Consider the following 21,886-nt stretch of genomic DNA (forward strand, 5'->3'; position numbering starts at 1 on the left):
CAAAAGGGCCTTCTGATGTCTTCTGTGCAGCACAGACACACAGGATCTCAGGCTGTGCTCTTAGGGGGCACAAGGCAGAGCTCAGTGCCTGACCCAGCACCACCCAGGGTCAGCACAGGGTTAGGAACAAGAAAGTGCTTTTTAGCCACTTGTTCTGGTTTTGTTCCCTTTCTCTAGTTCCCCTTAGGAAAAAACTTAATTCTCATTTTACCTTTATTTTTCTCCCTCACTTCCCAATAGCTGGAAAGGTCTCAATGAAGGTCTCTTCCCACAGCATCCAACAGCTGTAATTCCTCAGCACCGTCTCGGCTCCCATTTACAAGTAGCCCTTTGATTGCATATTTCCAAAATGCTACTAAACACAATGAGGGGCTGTATTTTACTGCAAGCATAAGAGTGAGACTACCTGAGGTCATGGCACAGTGAGTATATTCCCTTCACCAGTGTACTTTGCTGGAGTGTTATGAAAAGAAAGAAAAAAAATAAACACAAAACAAAGAAAACTAAGAGCAACCCTCAGACTTCACCTTTTCATGCATTCATAAAAGAGCTGCAAGTTACACTAGTGGTATTTTTAGGCACTAGCTCTTAGCATCAACCATCTTCTGACTCTGGCAATGAACTATCCTGAGGTACTTGATGGCACATGCAATGCATATTGAATTAAGGTTATTTATAAGGATGAAAATGTAGCATTCAGGAAATATTCCCTACCTTTCCTATGGCATCAAAAGATGCCCCCCCCCTTCCCCAACAACTTTATGTTCTTTGCTCCTAAGGAGCTTCCTCCCCCAGACTACTGTATCTTTAGTGTCAATGGGATCTTCCAGGAGCAATGACAGCATCCTTATAAAGTCTGGTTTGCTGATGCAAAAGCACTGTTTCTCTGACTTTTAATTAAAAGGGTACCTTCATTTCAAAGTCTGTCTCCAGAGCTCCAGGGTAAATGTTTATACAAGGCAGAGACATACAGAAGATAGAGAACACTGAAGAAGCAGTGACTGCAGGCTGCCCAAATACAGCTGCTCTTGTATTCTTAACAGAGAACTTGAGATGCCGCAGAGCCTTATCAACCCCAAACATCTTTGTTTCCATACCAGCACTCACAGGCCTGGCAGTATCACTGCACTGCAGTGAGGCTGCTCAGCAAACCTGGCAGGGGAGCAAAAGGCACCACTGTGTTCTCAGGAACAGGAGGAAAAAAGGTTATTGGCTTTCCCCCAGCAGGATGGCCTATGTCAAAGAGAAGCCCCACAAACAGGCAATCTGGTCTCACTGCCATGGATGGATGACAGCATCCCCATTCAAAACAGATGGACAGCTTTTGCTTAGGTCACACTAGGAATTAGACAAAAGGAAGATTCAAAAATTCTGGGGTAGGATTCCTGACTGCTCCAATTTGCTCCAGTTCCCGTCTGGTTGCTCTTGGCTCCAAGGTGCTGTTCCCATGTCCCAAAACAGCCAGGGCCCAGATCCTGGCCCCATCTCCCTCAGTAAACTCTTTCAGATTTAAAAGGCTCTGGGTAAAACATTGCAGCTGAACAGCAAAAATAATATAAGATACACTGGATAGCCCCAGTGAGAAACAGGCAGTGGAGACTGGAGATACAAAAGCCTTGCTTTACATGTTCAGCAGTTCTGCAAAAGCACTCTGCCATTATCAAAGAACACAGAAAAATAGGAAAGTCAGGAAAAAATTTATTTTTGCCTTTATTACAATATATATTTCTATTCTTATTGCATTCAGCAGATCAAAATGAAGTGTTAAAACGATTTTCATCACTGCAGTAGCACATACATATACAGAGTAAACACTGTATATAAATAGGCTTTCAAATAATAACAAACCATATCTACAAATAAAAAATATCCAATATCTCTTTCTCCTCCTTCCCCAAATTACAGTAGTAACATTTTATGTTCAGCATAACTAATGTCACAAGTACAACATTCTTTCCCTCCCATGACCCAGCTAGAGTGGTGTGGTCATCAGCATCAAGAAAATAAACATTAGTCACTCCTCACTGCTGCATATTCTAGTTTCTGTGTATTGTATGAATAGAATATACTGTGATTTAATGTGTCTGCATACTTATGTTAACATATTCTTTCTGTAACAAAAACCAGCATTACACTGCAAGCAAGGTTGATTTTTTTCTTTCACAGAAAGAGTAGCATTTTTTAATATCTTTTTCTGGTACACGAATTAACAAAGCAGCTTAAATATTATGCTAAAATTATTCAGCTACCAAATCAAAATGTTTTATACGTTCTGGAAAAGTATGGTGATGTTTCTAGCAGGTCAAACCCTTGATTTTCATGTGTCTTTTTTGTCAGTAAATGTGATAAAAGTTACAGCAACACACATTCCTAACAGTGTTCAGCTATATTTCAATTTCAGATACAAAGGGGGATGCAGCAACTCAGAAGCAAGGCTCTGAATGTCACAGAATCACAGAAAAGTTGGTCAGAAGGGACCCCTGGAGGTCATGCAGTCCAACTTCAGCCTTAAAGCAGATGGATACCAGCACTAGATCAAGCCAGCCATAACCCTGTTTAACCAAACCTTGAAAATCTCTGGGACAGATTCTGCAGCACCTCAGGGTTACGTGTACCAGCACTGCACTGTGGCCGCAATCTGACAATTAAAACAGTTCCTTATTCACATTATCATTTTGTTTCAAATACTAAAGGCAAGAAACAACCCTAGATTGCCCATTTATTAAGTTATAAATAAATATAACACAGGCTTTAATTGTGGAAAACTTTCAGGGACCATCTTTTCTGGTGGGAGTTGCTGTGTGTACCATCTTGGGAAAATAGAGTTTAACTACTATTAAGGATAAAAACCACAAAACTGAAAGCCTCTCACCGAAGAGAACAGTTAGTTTTATTTTATATATTTTATATAATAAATGGCTTGAAATAGGCCTTTACCAAAACTGAATTTAAATAGGATGCAGCTAGTACATCTGTCCATTTATTCAATCATTAATGACAAGTATTAACACATAATTAAAGGAAAGTGTGGCCATATTTAGAGATGCAACCATCTCAGTCTGGCAATCTGCAATCCCCACTGATTGTCTTTCAGAAAATCCACCCTGTATTTCTTACACCTTGAAGTAAAAATATATTTGCATTTTCTTTAAACTTTCAAGAGAACACAATCAGTTCTGGGTTGTCAAACACTTGTCAAACAAATGTCAAACACACATTTCTTCCTCTTTGTGTCTAATCCTGGTATGTCCAAAGCAGATATTTACCTTTCCTGAAGTAGCAATGTTCATGTGAAAGGAAGACTTAGGGAGGGCTCTCCATTGCACACTGCAGCTATGTAAAGCATTGCATATGTTCTCATTACTACTGAAGGCACAGAGAAATCATAAATTGACCCACTTAGAACCCAGATAAAGTCTTCAGTAGTAAAACTTAGAAAACCCCTACCAGAGAGTTACCATCCTATCTACACTGCTATCACTCTTGACATGCAAAACCAGAATTTGTTGTTACAAAAGAAATGTGATACAGAGCAGCCATTTCCAAATTTCTGGCTGATAAACAACCATAATCACATCTTAAATTGTCTCCTGGACCACTCTGCCTTCCTGTTATTAAACTCTTCAGTGAAAACACTACAAAGCAGCTGCAAAACTTACCATAATCTCAGATCACAAGCTGGCAGAGACCACAGCTTGTGAACCCCCAGTGTAGTCATACTGAAATACAATGTACATAGAAGCCCATGATGCCATTTTCAGCATTTCAGAGAAAAATTAGACTTTTCAGTATATTCCAAAAGGAAAAAAAATTTCTTTCCTATCTACAACATATTTGAAATCATTTGGCATGTGGGGACTTGGAGTCCATATTTTAAGTACCACATTGTGTAAAGGCAGACCATTTGGAAAATGTTATCAACTGATCCACAGTATTGCTTTTAGTGCACACAGTTCAGTCTTAAGGCTGCCAAAAGCAATATCTACAGCTTGTGTCTGGATAAATATGGAAAAAAAAAGAAAACAAAAAAGAGATTTCATTATCTTAAAGGAGAGTAAATTGCACTAAAAGTATCCATTCTTTATGATACAAAACAAAGCAAAAAAATCCATACAGTAAAAACCTGAGATGCGTCATTCACCAGCATCAAAATTCACATTTTAACCAAAATAATATTTCAAACAAAACTATTCCATTTTGATAAAATCCTTACTATTTTTGGCTCAGTAAAAAATCTTCAACCTCAGCACACTGTGTGTGGGAAAGATGTGTTTACTGAAAATCACCCACTTCAGTAAGGTGAGCACTATCCACAGTGGCCTGTATCTTCCACCTTGATCCAAAAAGCTACTCCTGAAGTATGATAGTTCTCAAACTGAGAAAGACTGGAAGAATCTGGCCATCCTATTTCATTTACTTTCTATTTAGAATACATATAATTTATTTCCTCAGAAGTGTCCCATGTCAAAACAGGCTGGAATGAATCAAACACAGCTCAACTGGTTTTGACAGCTACACTGATTTACATCTGCTGAGGACCTAGACCAGTAATTAACTCTTAAACAAACAGTTGTTGGTCAAGCAAGAGAAGAGAGGAGGAATCATTTGCTCCTTCCGAGAGAAGGATTTTGATATACATATTGTAATCCCTGTCTGTGTCACCAGATAATGTCAGGAATGGTGAGCACCTTCAGCTCCCTTACTGGCAAGGAGTCTGACAGGATGGAAGATGGCTTCAGTGATGCAGAACAGATGTGGAATCACTTACAACCTCATGGCATGTTTACCTGCAACCCCAACATCACTGCACTTTTAACTGACCTTATATAATGAAAGTGCGTGGCAAATTTTGAGGAGCTGGGAGAGGACCTAGAAAAGCAACTCCTATTCCCAACAAGACTCCTCTTGTCTGGAAACCTAACTAAGTATGAAAAAGCATTCCTAAGTTTGCTCACAACAGAAGAGTACAATGCTCACAACTTCACAGATTCCAACTGAACTGTCAACAGCAAAAGCCAAGTGGTGTCCTTTCAACACAAACCAACCCATTCTTTGAGGTGAGACCAACAATTTGGAGACGTGGTTAAGATGAGGCTGGATGTACATCCTGAGTTTCAAAAGGTGGCAGAGGTTCTCTCCAGTAGGTGAACTGGCTGTAGGTGTCAGAACAAGGGAAGTCTGAAGAATGACTTCTTTTCAGCAAAGGGAAAATGTGATCTACCACTTCACAGAGTCTGACATAGCTGGAAAATGAAAAAAAAAAAAATAGAATGCTGAACCATTTCAGATCTTGTTTATTTTGAACTTTTTAAACATCCCAACCACTAAGGCATGACTACATTTACAAACAGACAAAATGGACAAGAGACCCTCCTCAAAGGAATAAAACTAAATTTAATTTTGGTGCCCAGCTTCCATAAAGGATTCACAGTTAGGATAAGAAATTCATTCTAATCCGTTCATTCTAACAAATGATACTTACCTAAGTGAGAAACAGATGCCATTTTACACATAGATCATCTGCTAAAATATTCAAGCACCACATTGCTTCTCCATTTCTGTCCAGCTTGGCTCAAGCAGCTCCCTGCTCAACTGATTATTCATATTTTATGCACATATGGCTGCCCTTCAATTAAGGACACCAACATTTAACATTACTAAAAGCCATTCCAGTGCTAGGGGTTACCAGTGCCTAAGCATCTTTCTGGAAGCACTTGACCCTCTCTTCAGATTTTGTTTTCTGGCTCTTCTAGATAGGAGATCCAGGAAAAGGAAATTTTGAAAAGGCCAGGAAAAGGCAGATGGCATCAGCAAACTAGTGAGTCTCATTTTTATGCAGATTAAATAATCCACTTATAATCTTTCACATGAATAAAGTAGATGGAATTTATTATACTAAATATAAAAAAATTATTTTTGTCAGTTTAACTGAAGGGAAATGGAAAGTCTGTATTTTAATCTAAATCTTTTTTGTTTTGTTTGAAGTATTCTAAAAAATCTTTAATTACTAAAATTGAATGGATCTTTGGGCAATTTAAGTCATAGGTTAGAGCAAATGAATTTAGTCTGTGAAGTGTTAGGGATAAGAGATTACTTACGATGAGATGTTTGTCTTTGCATGCTCTTGTATAAGTTCTCCTTTGGGGTTAACTGTAAATATCCTGTTTAAAGAAACCCCCACTTGTTTGTATGAATAAACATCCTAAAAAGAATAAAAAAGAAGAAAAATCATTATTCTGCCTTTGCAAAATCATGTGTAATCTTGCTGTAATATATTACACAAAAGAACATATTTACACAGAACTGGTACTAAATTCACCTAGTTATTGTGTGCCTGAAATTCTCCATTATGTTACAAATGAGGTCAATCTAATGAAATGTTCATGAAACAGACAATTTCCTGCTAGATAAGAAGTCTGCCACTTCAGTTTAAACTGTTAATCAAAATAGTGTTCATTTTTTTCAGTAACTTCCCTTGACACAATAATAACATTCAGTAAAGAACTAATGACATTTGGTGTAAGAGCACATTAACACCTTCATTTTTCTTTCAGAGAATATTTAATGTCCTGTGTGCATTGTACCAAGTATGTTACAACAGTGTACAGAGGTTAAAATGTAACTGACACATAAAACAGGAATTATTTTTTAAGGGCAAGGTCACAAAATTCATAACAAATACATCTACACTAAAGCCATCACTTAGCTCTTGAGTTCAGATTTGTGGCATATTCATATGGCATACTACATGTCAGAACAAGGGATAAAGAAGGGAAAGCAAGAAATATATGCCAAAACAGCAGCAGTGAGCCACAGCAGGTAATGCAGATACAACTATGGGAAGTACAATTAGAAGTCAGAATTAAGAATGTCTTCTACGAAATTCAGGTTGTTAAAGAAAACAATGAGTAAGTTTTGATCTGCTCTGAAGAAAAACTTGACAAAACCAAAGTTGAAAATATCTCCCAGAAGATCAGAGCAAAAACAATTTCCAATTTTTTTTTCACAATTTCCAGCAGTTTTTGCTAACATAAATCATGGTTTCAAAAGCCAAGATGATGAAAAACTGAAATGTTAATGAAACCACAAAGTTTATTATTATTTCTATATTGTAAAGACTGTTCAAAAAAATTAAGTAACTGAACAAAAGCGAAGAGCAGTCACTTCAAGAATTTAGCATCATGGCAGTCCAAACACTGTCTACACCTGTAACACTCATGTGTACAGAAATTTCCCTGAGTTTGTTCTTGGAAAAAACAATCAAAACCAAAAACATAACAAAACAACAACAACAAAAAAACAACTTCCAAAAAAAACCAAAACAGAAAAACAACAGAAAACCCAGAGCAGAAAACTGAGAAAGCTATGATCCTGAGCTATACAAAACCCGTGACACATTGCACACCTGAAGCCTGCACGCTGGCAGCCAGCATGGGAGTGAGCTACCAGTAATTACTTTAGAAACAGTAACTTACTGTTTTGCTTGAAATACTATTGACATAAAATCATTATTTTAATGCATGTTTCCCTGAGGTTCAAAAAAATGGAACTAGAGGTAGTTATCCATAATACAACATCACAGAAGTTTTTAAAATGTTATTTCATAATCGTATGTTTAAAGGTGCCTTGATAATAGAAACTAAGCTGCCTATAATATAACAGTTCAATACAGCAATGGGATAGTGAGGACCTCTGTAAGCTCTACATAATGCTTTTAAAGAAGGGGTAATTACATGCCAGGGTCCCCCTCAGCCCAAGCCCATGAGACTTTTCCCTCCTCTAGATGCTTAACAGCATTCTTTGGTCCAGGATAGGAGCTTTCAATAGCCCAAATATCCAGTCTTCCTACAGGTGACAGATCTGTCTTCCCTTTTCTATGTCTAATATACCACTTTCCATCCTTTTCTATGTCCAATATATCACTTTCCATACAAAGTAGAACCTTTTGACTTCAATGGGACATTCAAGGTTATTTGAGTGTACTTAGAGAAGTGTAAGTCTCACCAATATTAATCTGGAATATTTTCTGTCTGCCCAGTTACCTCACTGCCACTGTATCTGCGTGGATTAAAATGAGATCACTGTTTCTACACAAGCTTAACTGCTAATTTATGCAGATATAACCTAGTTACTTTGCTGCTCTTCCATCTCTGAATCCTACACCATGGTATTTTTGAGGAAGAACCTTAATACTTTTTTTGGTACACAGCCTAATAAAATGTGCCTAATTCTCATTTAAAGCTTCTAGGCTCTAATACAACAGAACCATGAAATAACAGCAATATTTCTGTTCTCTGCAATAGAAATAAATTTAGCTATTACTTACAGCAGGTCTGTTTCCAAAAGCAGCATAAAAGGGCTCTGTGTTAGGATAAAACAAATTCTTGATGTCTGTCAAACACTGAACTTTAAATTTTTCTGGTTTCTTTTCTATGACCTCCCTGAAAAGATAAAAAAGGGAAGCTGAATAAGTACACATGAAATACACCACAAACCATTTTATCTTCTTTATTCAACATTTTCACCTGGCTAGATACTACTGCATAGCATCCAACCTTCTACAATAAATCTTTTAGAAGTCAGATTGCCCATGAAAACAGAACAGTATTCCCAAGCTTACATAATGGGCACAGTAAATAAATCCTCTCAAGGTAACTTCTATTGAAGCCTAGATTACAATGATGGCTACTGAGCAAGGATAGTGGATTACAGGGAGTAGCTGCTAAATCAATCCTTATGAGACATAAACTCTCACCAAGTAAACTACCTCCTGAGAACTGCAGAATGGTTCATAGATTATATTAGCCCTCATTGTTTAAGGTGCTTTTTTTTTGAAATTTTATTTTTAAAAGGATTGCAATCACCATATGTTCTAGAAGCACCTCAGCCTGTTAAGACAGAATTACAGTCAGGTTCTCCACCACTGGCGATTAGCAAAAGTTAAGGACTAAAGGAATCTTGTATTTCTCTTCAGCTGCTTCTTGCAGAATAGAGAATTCATTAATGAACACAAGAGTTATCTCATCTCTGGGCAAAAGCCCTTTCACAACAACAACTCTTGGCAAGAGGACTGAACAGAACTGAACACCAGACTGAACCGGTGGCAGAGTCTGGAGTTCCCGTAATATAGGAAGATGCCAGCATGACACAAAAACACTTAAGAAGCTCAGAATCCAAGATCCTAGTACCAACACAAATGTCAAGGAAGATGTGAATAGTACAGGAGCTTCATGGGAGTAGAGCAACCCTTTGGAACAGCAGATCCATGTATAAATCAATGCCTGAGAATGTGCAAAAGATGAATAAAACCACCTTTCCTCAGTCTAACATACACCTGATCTCAAACCTACAAGGATTAAATTCATGGATAAAACAGTGAAGTAATTTATTGCCCACACACCTCAGCAGTTACATTAGTGTACACTGAAAGATGGGCATTCCTTAGTCTAAACAAGATACCAAAAGGAGTATAGTTTTAAAGGTATTTCTAGATACAAGGAGCATAAGATAGCAGTAACTACCTTTCACTGCATTTATTACTTAATCAGTCTGAGCAGTGCACTCTAATACCTCCATGGTTTTTTATATTTAGAATGTGACTGGTAAGACAGCCTGTAGCATGTCACTCAATCAGGAGATCATCTGAACAACCTTCCATTAAAAACTCTAATGAAATATATCTTGTCACAGCAGCTTTTAACAGCTTAAAATATTTTCAGTAATCACTTGACATGCTTCACTGAATTAGGCAGAAGGTACAATATTCATAATCTGTGCTGTTATTATTCACTCACCACAATTCAACACCTAGGAAAGATAACATTGTCCTCACAGAATCCCACAGTGCAGTCAGGCATATAAAAAGTTCATTTCATTTTCACATGAATTTCTTCAAAACCCATCAACAAATAACCTTCCACAAAAATATACTTATGCCAACTGGAACACCTTACAGATAAGGACAAGAGCGATTGCTATGAAAATGTCCACATTTCTCCCATAGCTAAATGTGAACACACCATGTTAAACAAATCAAGTCACCAAGCAGTATCTGCTGGTCAACAGTGAACACAGCTGTGCCTTAATATACATCTAAGATATAAACCAGATATTGAGTAACTACTGAATTTTGGTCTTTCTCTAACAAAATTTCTTCTTAATTAAATTTTGTACCAATATGTAAAAATAATTAAATTATTAATTATTTCAAGCTCTCCCATTTAAAAAAGCTGATAATTCAACCTCCACCAACCTTAGCTCCCTTCTCTGTAAAAGCAAAATTGCATTACCTGTGAAGAGCTGAGAATAGGCTGCTTGGACTCAGCAAAACTGGCCCCTGAGGCAGCACAGTTCCTCTTTCATTGACCCAGTGCAAGTATCCTCTGGTCATGCCCGCCATTCCAATAGCTCGTGCTGAGCAGTACAAAAATTTATATCCATTTCTGTGAGGAGATAGAAAAGAAGAAACTACTGTAAAAATAAAGCAGTTGTTTAGATAATAATTTTGAGGGTTTACCTTTACATGAATCAAATCACGGGTGTTAAATAGTATGTTTAACCCAGACTTATTTTTAAAAGAGTAGAAACATTTATGCCAGAAAACTGGGTAATTAAAACCCATCTAGCCCTGCTGCATTTAGTGATTACACCTGAAGAGGGCTCATTTATCTCTGCTCCTCTCAGGACTTATAACTCCTTATGGTTATCTTTCCACCCCTGTGTGGTGGAACCATTGTCCTTAGAATTAACTGGAAAGATATCTGCAAAGAGGAAAACATTTGGCATGAAGCAGACAATGGTACATTGGCCTTTGTTGTATTAAAAGTTGCATTCCTGCCTCTTGGGCCTCTGCAAAAAAGATGTCCAGCAATAACACATTTTGTCAAGCTGGAACAACTTGAGCTTCAAAAGACAGTAAGAGAAGTAATCTTTAACCTGACACTGAAAAAAAAGTTTTGGCGTAAGTCACAGGTTGCCTTTGATTCTGTTCATGTTAGAACAGAATCCTATCTTATATCAGCTCAACTTTGCAGGAGCTTACTTCCCAATTCCTATTAAAAAATTAATTTTCATAAAATAAATACTGTATTCAGTACACGCATGGTCATTAGATCTAACTATTAAGCATTTCTATGGTGTTCAGCTGTAATATAGCCACGAAATAATTAACTCAGTAATTTGAAAACCAACATGACTCAAATCTATTTTTCCCCTATGTTTATGATCATCAAAGCCCTAACAACTGATAATGCTGGCAGGCACAGAAATAACAACTGCAATTAAAAAAATTAACTAACATTTCCACCAAATGTAATGCAGAGGTTATACATAAAACTCAGCATGTGAATTCCCAGACTGTCCTGTCTTTTCTGTGAACACGTTTGTCTAACATGCAGAGAGATGTCTCTGGCATAATTCAGATTCCAATATCCATAATTTATAATTCATCATCCATGTAAAACAAAAAGCAGTAAACGAACCTTAGCATAACTCTAGTACACAGAACAGACTAACTAAGAAGAGAGTTGTGATGTGTGCACCAGAGGCTCCTCACACATTCACGGTAATTTAAACACATAAGAAAAGCTGACATTCTTGCAATAAAAGAAAAACTCACAAAAAAAAGATAGGGGGCTTTTGCTTTCGTTGTCACAAAGCAGGTTTTGCACTGCATATCATGCAGGAGACATTTACACTGTGTAAGCATCACTAAAGCAAGAAGATACTGATGAAAATTGTCACCCTTACAGGTTAAGAGAAGCCTAGAGAAATTTAAATTTTTACACACAAATGAATACACACAAGCCACAGATGCATGCAGATTTACTGAATACTCACTGGCTCACTTTATGGTACAACTTCGCAATCCCTTGGTGTGTCCAGTCTTTGCCAAGAGTTGGCAAAATATGACCTAATGTATCTGACCTGAATAGGAAAAACAATATAACTGAGCTGAAAAAACCCCATACTTATAATAACGGTCAAGTCTAACACAAATCCCACTAACTTACTTGGAAGCTGCAAATGGAAAAAAGTATTCTGTAAAGAACTGACTGTCATCAGAAGAGAACTGGTTTATTTCCCTTTTTTTTTTTTAGATAGACTGACATGCTCATCCTTGACCATCTTGTTTCAATTACTCCTGTGCCCCAAGATGGATAAGCTTGTGCCCCAAAAGGTAATACAGAAGTCACAGCACACAAGCATCACTCAGACCTTTAAGAGGCCACCAATGCTAAACATAATTTTTGAGGTTGATGTTAAATGTTTTCTAAATAAACCAAACCTACCCATAATGGACATTTATGAGAAATTTAAAGTATGAGGTAAGTCACATTTTAGCTTACTTCAAACTAACTTCTCCACATTAAGCCAGGGGTTGGTCAGGTATAAACTATTTTCAAATATTCATTCTGGCTTCAATGTATTTCTGGCTTTATATGATAGAAAAATATGCACACTATAATAACAAATAGTGCAAAATGAGCATCTTTCTTGACAAAGCACTGTACAGATACACAGCAAGAAGTCCACACCCTGAATAACTTGCATCTTAGAGGAAGAAATATTGGGCAGTGGCTTAGGATGGATTTGCACTGTCATTGTCAGGTGAAGTGATTCAATAACTCTGGGCAGACCAATAGCAGAGAAAATAGATCCCACTCACTTGTTAATTATATTTTCCTTTAAACTAAAGAGGAAAATCCTTGTATATAAAGTCTCTCCCTGTTCATAAACTCACCGTGTGATTGTTCCATCAATATCAGAAATAACAACTTTATCATCCCAATTCCATAGGTAAATGGTTCCTTCACAGCGGCAAGTGCCTTGATACTGGGTTGTAACACTAAAGGTGACATCATTAGGGCCATTCTTGAGCTTTAAGCTTTTCTGCAAGACATTATCAGCAAGGAGATCAACAAACTAAGCATGTGACATGGACACAGTGTAAAAGCTGCGCATGAGCATTGCCTTGGTGTATTTGGCTGGGGAAGCTGGTATGGATTTCCCCTCCCATAAAGTCAAACCCATTTGTGGGATTGTTTTTTCCCCGAAGACCAGGGTATACCTGGGGGGTAATTCAGAAGCATAGGGAGAACCAGTAAGTGCCTCAGGGAGATTTAACCTTGGGGAGAAAATGATCTGTGGTGTAATTTTTATGCTGCAGGAAGCAAAGTAACAGCAATGACATGAACTGATGAAGAATGAATTTTGCAAGGATCAAGGGAAATGCAATGACGACCCGAACTGGACCAGTGTCATGTCAACAATCAGGTATGCTGCTCTCCTGTCCTGACCACCCAACCTGATATAATGGAGCCCAAATCATGGATGTGGAGGGGTGGAGGAAGCCCATGGAATGGGAAAGTAATATGTATCTATGAAAGGATAGGACAGTGTTAATGAAATGTATGTCTGGTATAGAGATGGTTTAAGAATGTAGTTAAATTGAATCTGGGTAAGGAGGGATTTCGATTTTGAGAAATAAATACAATGGAACAGTTGGAAGATACATCAATTATGTGGGACCTGAGTGTGATACAAATGGTATGGAATGAGGTGGAAATTGTAACAGGTCTGGCTGAGCTGGAGCTCATTTCCCCACAGCTGCCGTCACAGTGCTGTGATTTGCACTGGCAGCTGGAAAGGTGTTTGGTATTTTGGGCACTGCTGAGCAGCACTGGCACAGCACCAGCACTGTCTCTCCAACATTCCTCCCCCATCAAGGGGTTGGGGGTGGGCAGGATCCTGGGAGGGGACACAACCAGGCCAGATGATCCAAATTAACCAAAGGGGTATTCCCTACCATATGACACCAGCTTAGACATAAAAGTTAAGGAAAGGAAGAGGAACGACGGGCATTTGTTATTTTACAATGTTTGCCTCCCACAGCTGAAGCTCTGCTTTCTGGGAAGTGGCTGAGCATCCCTCACTGGTGGGAAGTGGAGAATATACTTGTTTTTCTCTTTGTTTATCCACCTTATGTTCTCTCCCCCATCCCACTGAGAAGGGGAGTTACAGAGTGGCTTGGCTTGGCTGGGCACCTTCCATCCAACCAGTCAACCCAATTTGGTCACCCTGAATTTTATTGCTTTCACTAGAGGTATTCTAAAAGACAACAACTGAGGCTTACCCTGTGTGGTGTATTTAGGCATTGGTTTATAGAACAGAACGAAATAAACTGTCTGTTTTACAGTCAGGTAAATTAAAAAAAAATCCCCAAATGTTCACAAACTGTAACAAATGATGGAATGGGGACCATCTATGGGCACTTCCCACTCTGAAAGACAGATAGATACGCAGAGAGAAATAACAAAGTAACAAGAGTTTCATAAACTCTAATTAAGACCTCTACTAGGGGGATCTGTGTTCTACATTATTTTATCTCTTTTGTACAATAATAGACCTTCACACCACATGAACTATTACCCTTCAGCCTACACTAACCAACCTTAACTCTCCTACTTTGCCGCTCTTCACTGTGTCCTGGGCCACTTAGTGACATGTGGGACAAGAGGCTACTGATTTGATTCTATTTGGGAACCTAGCTGTTCATTTTCCCAAGACCTGTAGAAATTTAACACTCAGTGCATCTCTTTCTTCATTATCTTTCATTGCAACTTTTCAATTAGTTAAAAAGTGAAAAGGAGGTGAGAATGCAAAACTCATAGGTAACTGGTGAATCTCCCCCACTTTTAAACCAATTTAAGAGTAGTTTTAACATCAGCTAATTTCTGCAAGGTTTCTGAAACTGTGAAGTCCCACTTTATTTGTGTAACCCCTGCTCTCTCTTTCCAACAGAAAATACCCAACACGTCTCATCTGTCTCTTGGGAAAAAATGCATTTCTTACAAATTATCCAGGCAGTGAGTGATGGGCTGTTAAATGCTGTATGCCTCATGTGGGTTTCCTTCAGAAAATTAATTATCTCTACCTAAGATGACAAGAAGCATTTCCCTATAGTAGCCCATTTTTCCAGATCAAATTGAAATGTACAGAACACAAAACTGCAACAGTTTTGTCATCATTAGCCAAAACACCTCTGTCACAGAGGAAGAGAATTGGCTTCAAAGAAATTAATAAGCTACAAAGAAATCAATAGCCTGGCCTCATTATAAATTCACAAGCAGCTCTTTCAGAAGTTACTAACAGAAAACTGTATTCATGCAAAATATGACTATCTGCCTATAAATGAGAGAAAAGGAAAACAGAGGAAGGAGAAAGAAGAGAGGTCCGTCAACATATACACATTTCACATACTACAAGGAAGGATGTGGTTCCAATACACTTACTCAGTTGACAAATACACACTTTGGAATTTGATATTTTTCTAAATGACATCCCACCTCCAAACCCCAGCACTTGCTGCAAGGAGCAACATTCATGTTTAATACAGAAAAGAGAAGGGAAAAGACTTTTTTGGAAAATATAATGAGAGAGAATTAAATGCAAGATGTAAGAGCTAATTAAGCTTTGAAGCCTGAAAAACAGTAAAGATTTATGTTGTATTAGAAATGCCATTTCAGGACAAGGATGTAAAATTAACTCACAAGTTGGTCAGAAGTGAGTCGAAGTGATTTTTTGTAACTGATTCCAGACAATAATGAGAGATGACTGGAGTTGGCTTGCAATGACCCGAGGTTTTGTTTGGCAGCTCTAGGGTCTTCGTCACTTGAAGAAGATTCATCTTTTATTCTGGAACATTGCACACACAGAAAATGATGTTATCATGCCCGTAAATACATCTCAGCAGCCATTAAAAATGCATTAACAGTGAGTCACCAAATAAGTTATTGATTCTCTGCTACCAATACTGTCTCACAGGATGTCATTCATATCATGATTTTTAATATATCAATGAAGTACCAAACTTTCATTCACACATTGCCCATTATTCAAACTTGGATTGGTTACAGGCAAGTGAATGGCTATAACAGTTTTCATTACTTAAATTTAACAAATATAAATTAATGTATTATATTAACTCAAAAATCTCATATGATGAAAAAATAATACCCATTAGATATTATAACTTTAAAAATCCTCTGTTCTCAAAAGAAGAGGCACTTGCTATGCTGGATTCTCTGTCCCTCTTCTCTACTCCCCCAAAGAATCTAAAAATTAATTTTAAAAAAATGCAGGTTATGGAAGTTTTATTATACAAAATAACTCCTCATGTTCTTTCAATGAGCAGCTTCAAATAACAGGATTATTCATTTCTGGGATTTGCAGGATTACCCTGTTCAGAATACAATAATGAAAAGTCATAAAACCTGAGCTCCCTCACAGTATTCTGTTTAAATACACATTGGAATAATTACTTTTGTTCTCCTACAACCATTTTTAGAAACTTCTTAAGGGTATTCTTCCTCAGAAAGAATGTTTTCCTACAGTAAAAAATCCTATCACTGTAGGTGTAAGTTAAAACTCTTTCACATCCTACAGATCTGATCTTTAAAACAATCAGTATTTGGCCTTTTATTGCAATCACACCTGGAGGTATGTTTGGTAGTCTTGACCCAGTATCAACGTACTGCATGTCATGACTAGCAACGTTTAAAAGCCTATCTTATCCTTTGCGACATGTGATCTCAAAAGCTTTACTCAACATCCCACTTGTGATATTTTGCTTGCAAACAATAAATTTTTAATGAGAGATTTCTAAGGCCAGGTAAAATTTAAACAAAGAATACCAATTTCAGAATCTAGTCTGCTTGAACTCTTAATCCCACTTTAAACCTTGTTTTTAAACAACCATGTAAGAAACAGACCTATACATCACTTGTCATCCTTAAAAGGAAAATCAGCCTTTCCAATTAACTCTGGTTCTCAATCTCAGAAAGGCAACAAAGACAACAGCTAATCTCCTACAGAATGAGGAATCCTCCTTCCAGCACATTTGCCTGGACTGCAACTGCTGACCGCCAGAAAGAATGAGAGCTTTTTGCTTCAGAATGGTGACCCCTGAACCTCACTTAATGAGCATAAAGCATATTTGAATCTGGTCCATTTCAGCTGTAACTGCAGCCAGCACAAACAAGATGTCTTTACATTAAGATGCATATGCACAGAACAGGGACAAGGTGGGAGAGCTGTCCCTGGCTTACTCATTCCTCTAAAGCAAGCTAAAACTCATGTCATAGAACCCTCCGAGGTGAGATTCTGGCTGTACAGTGTGATTGTTAGGAGCACAAGAAGGAAGAGACTTCTGCAATCCGGGAAAGAAGCAATAGAAAACCATGACTATTGCCTGTGAAAAACTCTCTGGAAAGTCCTTTAACTTTCCAAAATATGCAGGAACCAATTAATTTGTCAGGCCATAAATCTAAATAAATAAAAAATTTTAAGCAACTGGGATCTGACAACAGCTTGGGTTCGTCTACGATGTTACCTTAAAAACTCTTGAGAAATACATGTAGCTTTGGAGAACTGCTCCAATTAGAGTGTGTTTCCAAGGGGCCGGAATGAAAGTCCCAGAGCTGCCAGCCAAACCACAGAAATGCCAGTAGGGGCCTCCTACTTGCACTTCTGTGGTGCAATGAGTAACAAATTTAAAGTATTTCCCTGACACAGTATTTCTTTGTTTGAATAGCCGAGGTAACTTGCTTTCATTTTTAAATAATCACTCTTGCTTGTTTCAGGTACAGACGATTTTGGCGGTACCTGTTTGCCCTGCTCATCTGTGAAGATTCTTCTGTAAGTCCACTCTCACTCATGCCTTGCTCTGGCTTTGTTTCCTGTAAAAATACAAGTATGAGTAGCTATGCATCTTCTGTTGAGCAGAAAGATGTTTTTAGAAAAATATTTGAAAATCAAATTCTGCCTTGTACAGACTTCGTAAAAATCAACCGTGTGTCTCCTTTGTTTGTAGGCAAAAAAAAACCCTTAAAGAATAAAGGCAGTACAAAGAACTAAAAACTGCAACTATAAAACTCAGAACAATAATTAAGATTTAGTTTTGCAGGGAAGAAGTAGAGAAATACCAAGTTTAACATCTAGTACTGTTGAAGTTCTGGGATCAACTCCATAGCTACTCAATTCATACACCTCAAATAGCTAGATTTCACCTAAGAAAGCAAAGTACAACTTGGGAAAAGGAAAAAAACCACAAATTACCTTTCAGAGAATAATTTAAATCTTAAATCCAGTAAAACTTTCTAAACTGCTTTTGAGTAGATGCTGAACACTACCAAATCATTCCACAAGATTTTTAAATAGTGAATAGTTCTGTTTTACATAGTTCCATTTAAAGTCACCACAGCTTAAGAGATAATCAAATACTTGCAGAGAAAATCCTGAAAATTTCAAACAACTATAAAACTAAAATCTCATGCTCTAAAACCCATACCCAGAGATCAGTACAATGGTTATTTCATGCAAGGTTAAAGAAGTTCTTGACAGAGGCACAACCATAAAATTGTATTAAAAGTAATTTTCTCCCCTGAAGTACTAATGCTTCAGCAGTATAAATTAATATGAAGATGTTTCACTAGCCAACAATATTTCATATAAAACTTTGGCTTTTTCAGTTTTCCAATGTTCATCCAGCACTAAGATTGTTATCACAAACTTCTAACATTCTGAAAAGAAACTCAAAAAGCCTTTCAAACCAATATATATAGTCAGCTTGCCATCTTAGGTCTTGCTGAGTTTTACAGCTCACTCTACTCATAAATATGTCTGCTCTTCGACCATCAAAAGAAAGATGCTGAAAGGTAGGTAATCTGAGTGAACACTTTAAATTAGTGGCACAACTCTGATGCTAGGTTTCCAAACAGAGATTTAATACATTAGATACTACTGCCTCAGATCTGTGTAATGAAAATAAATCAAAACTCTTCACGCAAATGTTTCAGGTAGGGTCTGATCCAAAGCATTCGTAAGTCAAAACAAACCAGACCTCAGATCATGTTTAATGTGCATACTCTCAGTCAAACTGAGTACCAAGGTACCCTCTGAAGTGAAGTTCTGAGGGATGAGTATGCAGATCCCAGCCCTCCCATTGCAAGCAGAAGAAAACTCTGCTTGCTTCTCAAACTTACCTCTTTAATAGTGCTGTTCCTCCCTCGCCATGAAAACCACCATCTTCCACCTTTCTTTGGCATCTTGTCCCTCATTATAGATTCCACAGTTGCCTGTGATAAATGGATGGTAACATAAAAAAGGCCCAAAATAAAGGACAACCTGACATACGTAAATGAAAAAGTGCCAAACACACAGTTTTAACTGATAATAAATAGAATAAAAGTAAACATACTGTCTGTGGACCATAAATTCTACTAAAGCAAAATCTAATGGTATCCAGAGCTGCTCTGAAGTAACTTAAGCATGAATACTTATGGTATTTTTAAAAGGAAAATGAAAAAAATCAAATCAAAGAAGAAAAAAGCATAAAGAGATGTTAGTATAACGTCTAGAATGGAGAACCTGCTATTTCTAAGTTATTTAGTACAAATTATACATTAAAAAAAAACCCACTTCCTAAAGGAGGTGTCGTGCAAAACAGTAACAAACTGACATGCAAGAGAGTTATTTACAAAGTTGGTATTCAATCACCAGCTTAGCAAAAAGTAAAGAAGTTACTAGCTTTTATGAGTTTATGAATTATCATGCTATGCACTTGACTGAAAATGTTAGAATAGTTTCTTTTATAAACCTTTTCTACTTTACATTGGTTCTACATACTAGACACCGGTAGAAAAGTTCTTTCAATCCATGACTGGAGCTTTATGCACTGTAACAAGGGGAGCTGAATTCTTTCACTCAGAGAGAAGCAACAGATGAATGGGAAAATATTAAGGTAAAAGTGGCCACAGGGTTTGTTACACCCTAGAACAGCTGGGACACTGTATTTCTGAGATGACAGCTTCCATTGCAAGTAAGGTCACCAAAAGAATGCTGTGATGTTGATGAATGATTTTTTAAAAAAATTTCTAAACTAAGAACTCTTCGCAATTAAGAGGGGACTGTGTTCAGATAATGTGTGGCACAGTGCATCCCTTTTCTCAGTTCTTCCATAGGTTACCTTCACTATACTATCTAAAGTATATTAGAAAAAAAGAAATGACGGAAAAATAAAGTTGAGTTTTTCAAACAAATTAAAAAAACAGGAAGCAGATGGAGCTATGGAGAATAGAGTGCCACATTTGAGAACAACAGCAACAATTTAAGGGGATTCTCAAATACGTCAAGAACTTCAAGCAAATCTCCTATAACCTTTTAGTGGGGGAATTCACATGCTTACAATTAGATGTGCATATAAATGTATTTTACAGAACATCAGTAAATTTTTTTTGCAAAAGCATTCATTTTCAAATACTTCATAAACTGTTTATTATTAAAGCATCTTAGTATTTCAATTCCTTAACCTCATTACTACAGCAAATCAAAACTCTAAGTAACAAGTCATGAAGAAAACCAGTAGGATGACTGGTAACATAAATGAGTCATTTTAGCTTCAGAGGGACAGTAAACCAAGCAAACCTTTCCAAACATACAGATTGTTCAAACTATAAATATTGGCTTCTCCACTAAATTAAAACTGCACTCTCAAGAAAGTTATCAGCATTCAGAATATAAATTAACCCCAGCACATTGAATTACACACTCATAGAAGATTTTTCTCAACTGATAATCTATATGAATAATGACGTAAGTATAAAGCTGTTGAAAGAATTGCCATCTGCTGTAACATTATGGAAAAATATTTTATAGCACTTCTTTCCATTTACACATCCTAGGTGAAACCCAAGACATCTGGCTCAGGCTTTGAAGTGTTTCATTTAAAATGTAGTTACCTTACATTATTTTTATTGCCAATGAAGACCCAAGAGGCACCTATCAAGATCTGAATCACACTGTGTGAGCACCCAACAAATATAGAGTAGGATAACTATGTATCTTCTGAGGGCATTTGAGTTCCATGGGATGAATCCCACCTTTGATGATTATCAGAACATTTGCAGTAATGCACAAAACATCTGGCTCTGTGATATCTTTGAAATTCAAGCAATGTTTACCAGATACTTGGGATTTTTAGCCTCAATTTATTTTATACTGGGATGGTACCATGCAGCTGCACATGACTGCACATAGAGCTAACATGGCACTAAGAAAGAAACACTGGCAGGGAGTATTCTGGGCTTTAGAGAAATTTTTTAGTCTACAGTGATGGCAACAGAGATAGCATTTGAATTCACACAGAACAATCCCAAAGATATGTGAAGTGCTATAAATGGCAGAAGGAAAGTCTAGGTTCAAAAATTTACTAAATCCATGTCTAACCAGGACACTAAATAGGGATAGTGGTGATACTGCTTCTTTATATACATTTACAGTATTTCTGGCACGACCACCTACGTGGCACCAGGTCATATGGCATTGAACTAACTTCTTCAGCACATTTATATAAGCCAACACACACTGTTATCACACAGTCATAGAGCTATCTGGCACTATCTACCTGGGTTATGAACAACCAACTGAGAAACAAAAAGCTAGCAAGCTGCAGGCCTTCCTCGTCTAGTATTTAAACCTTATTCACTGAGGTTATTTATATTTATCTAATAATATATGCAGTACACATATAAAACAGAAAGCAAACACCAAGTATGCAGCGACAGCAAACATTAACATGGGTCAATGTAATTTATGTTTAAAAACCATATTAATGAAATAAAAAAGATGTTTTCCTACTTCAGAATAGTTGTAGAAACTTTAGCCTAGCAGATAAACACTATTCACAGACCAAACTTAGTCCTTATTTAGGCCATAAGATAAATGAATGGTTATATGTGGGTAGATTTTACCGATGTGCAGATTCTCTCGTACAACAACCCATTTCCCTCCCTTAATCAGTGGCACCATTTCAAAACTCCTCCTCTTA

The 21,886-nt window shown here is 37.3% G+C and overlaps 1 protein-coding gene across 4 annotated transcripts in view; it reads right to left on the reverse strand.

Annotated features, from left to right (window-relative positions):
• Window positions 1–1,808: 1,808 nt before the first annotated feature.
• Window positions 1,809–21,886, reverse strand: part of LPIN1 (lipin 1) — a 55,352-nt gene continuing 35,274 nt past the window's right edge. For 3 of the 4 annotated variants that reach the window (XM_030945970.1, XM_030945971.1, XM_030945969.1), the window contains 9 exons: window positions 19,044–19,136; window positions 17,665–17,738; window positions 15,552–15,696; window positions 12,743–12,891; window positions 11,839–11,925; window positions 10,290–10,442; window positions 8,327–8,441; window positions 6,099–6,202; window positions 1,809–5,243 (listed from right to left, as the gene is read on the reverse strand). In XM_030945970.1, the coding sequence (XP_030801830.1) occupies window positions 5,084–5,243; window positions 6,099–6,202; window positions 8,327–8,441; window positions 10,290–10,442; window positions 11,839–11,925; window positions 12,743–12,891; window positions 15,552–15,696; window positions 17,665–17,738; window positions 19,044–19,136 (1,080 nt within the window). In that variant the 3' untranslated portion in view covers window positions 1,809–5,083. The remainder of the gene's footprint in view (window positions 5,244–6,098; window positions 6,203–8,326; window positions 8,442–10,289; window positions 10,443–11,838; window positions 11,926–12,742; window positions 12,892–15,551; window positions 15,697–17,664; window positions 17,739–19,043; window positions 19,137–21,886) is intronic. The other variant, XM_030945972.1, reaches the window with a different exon arrangement.

Source organism: Camarhynchus parvulus, chromosome 3 (assembly GCF_901933205.1).
Source record: "Camarhynchus parvulus chromosome 3, STF_HiC, whole genome shotgun sequence".
NCBI classification, from domain to species: domain Eukaryota; kingdom Metazoa; phylum Chordata; class Aves; order Passeriformes; family Thraupidae; genus Camarhynchus; species Camarhynchus parvulus.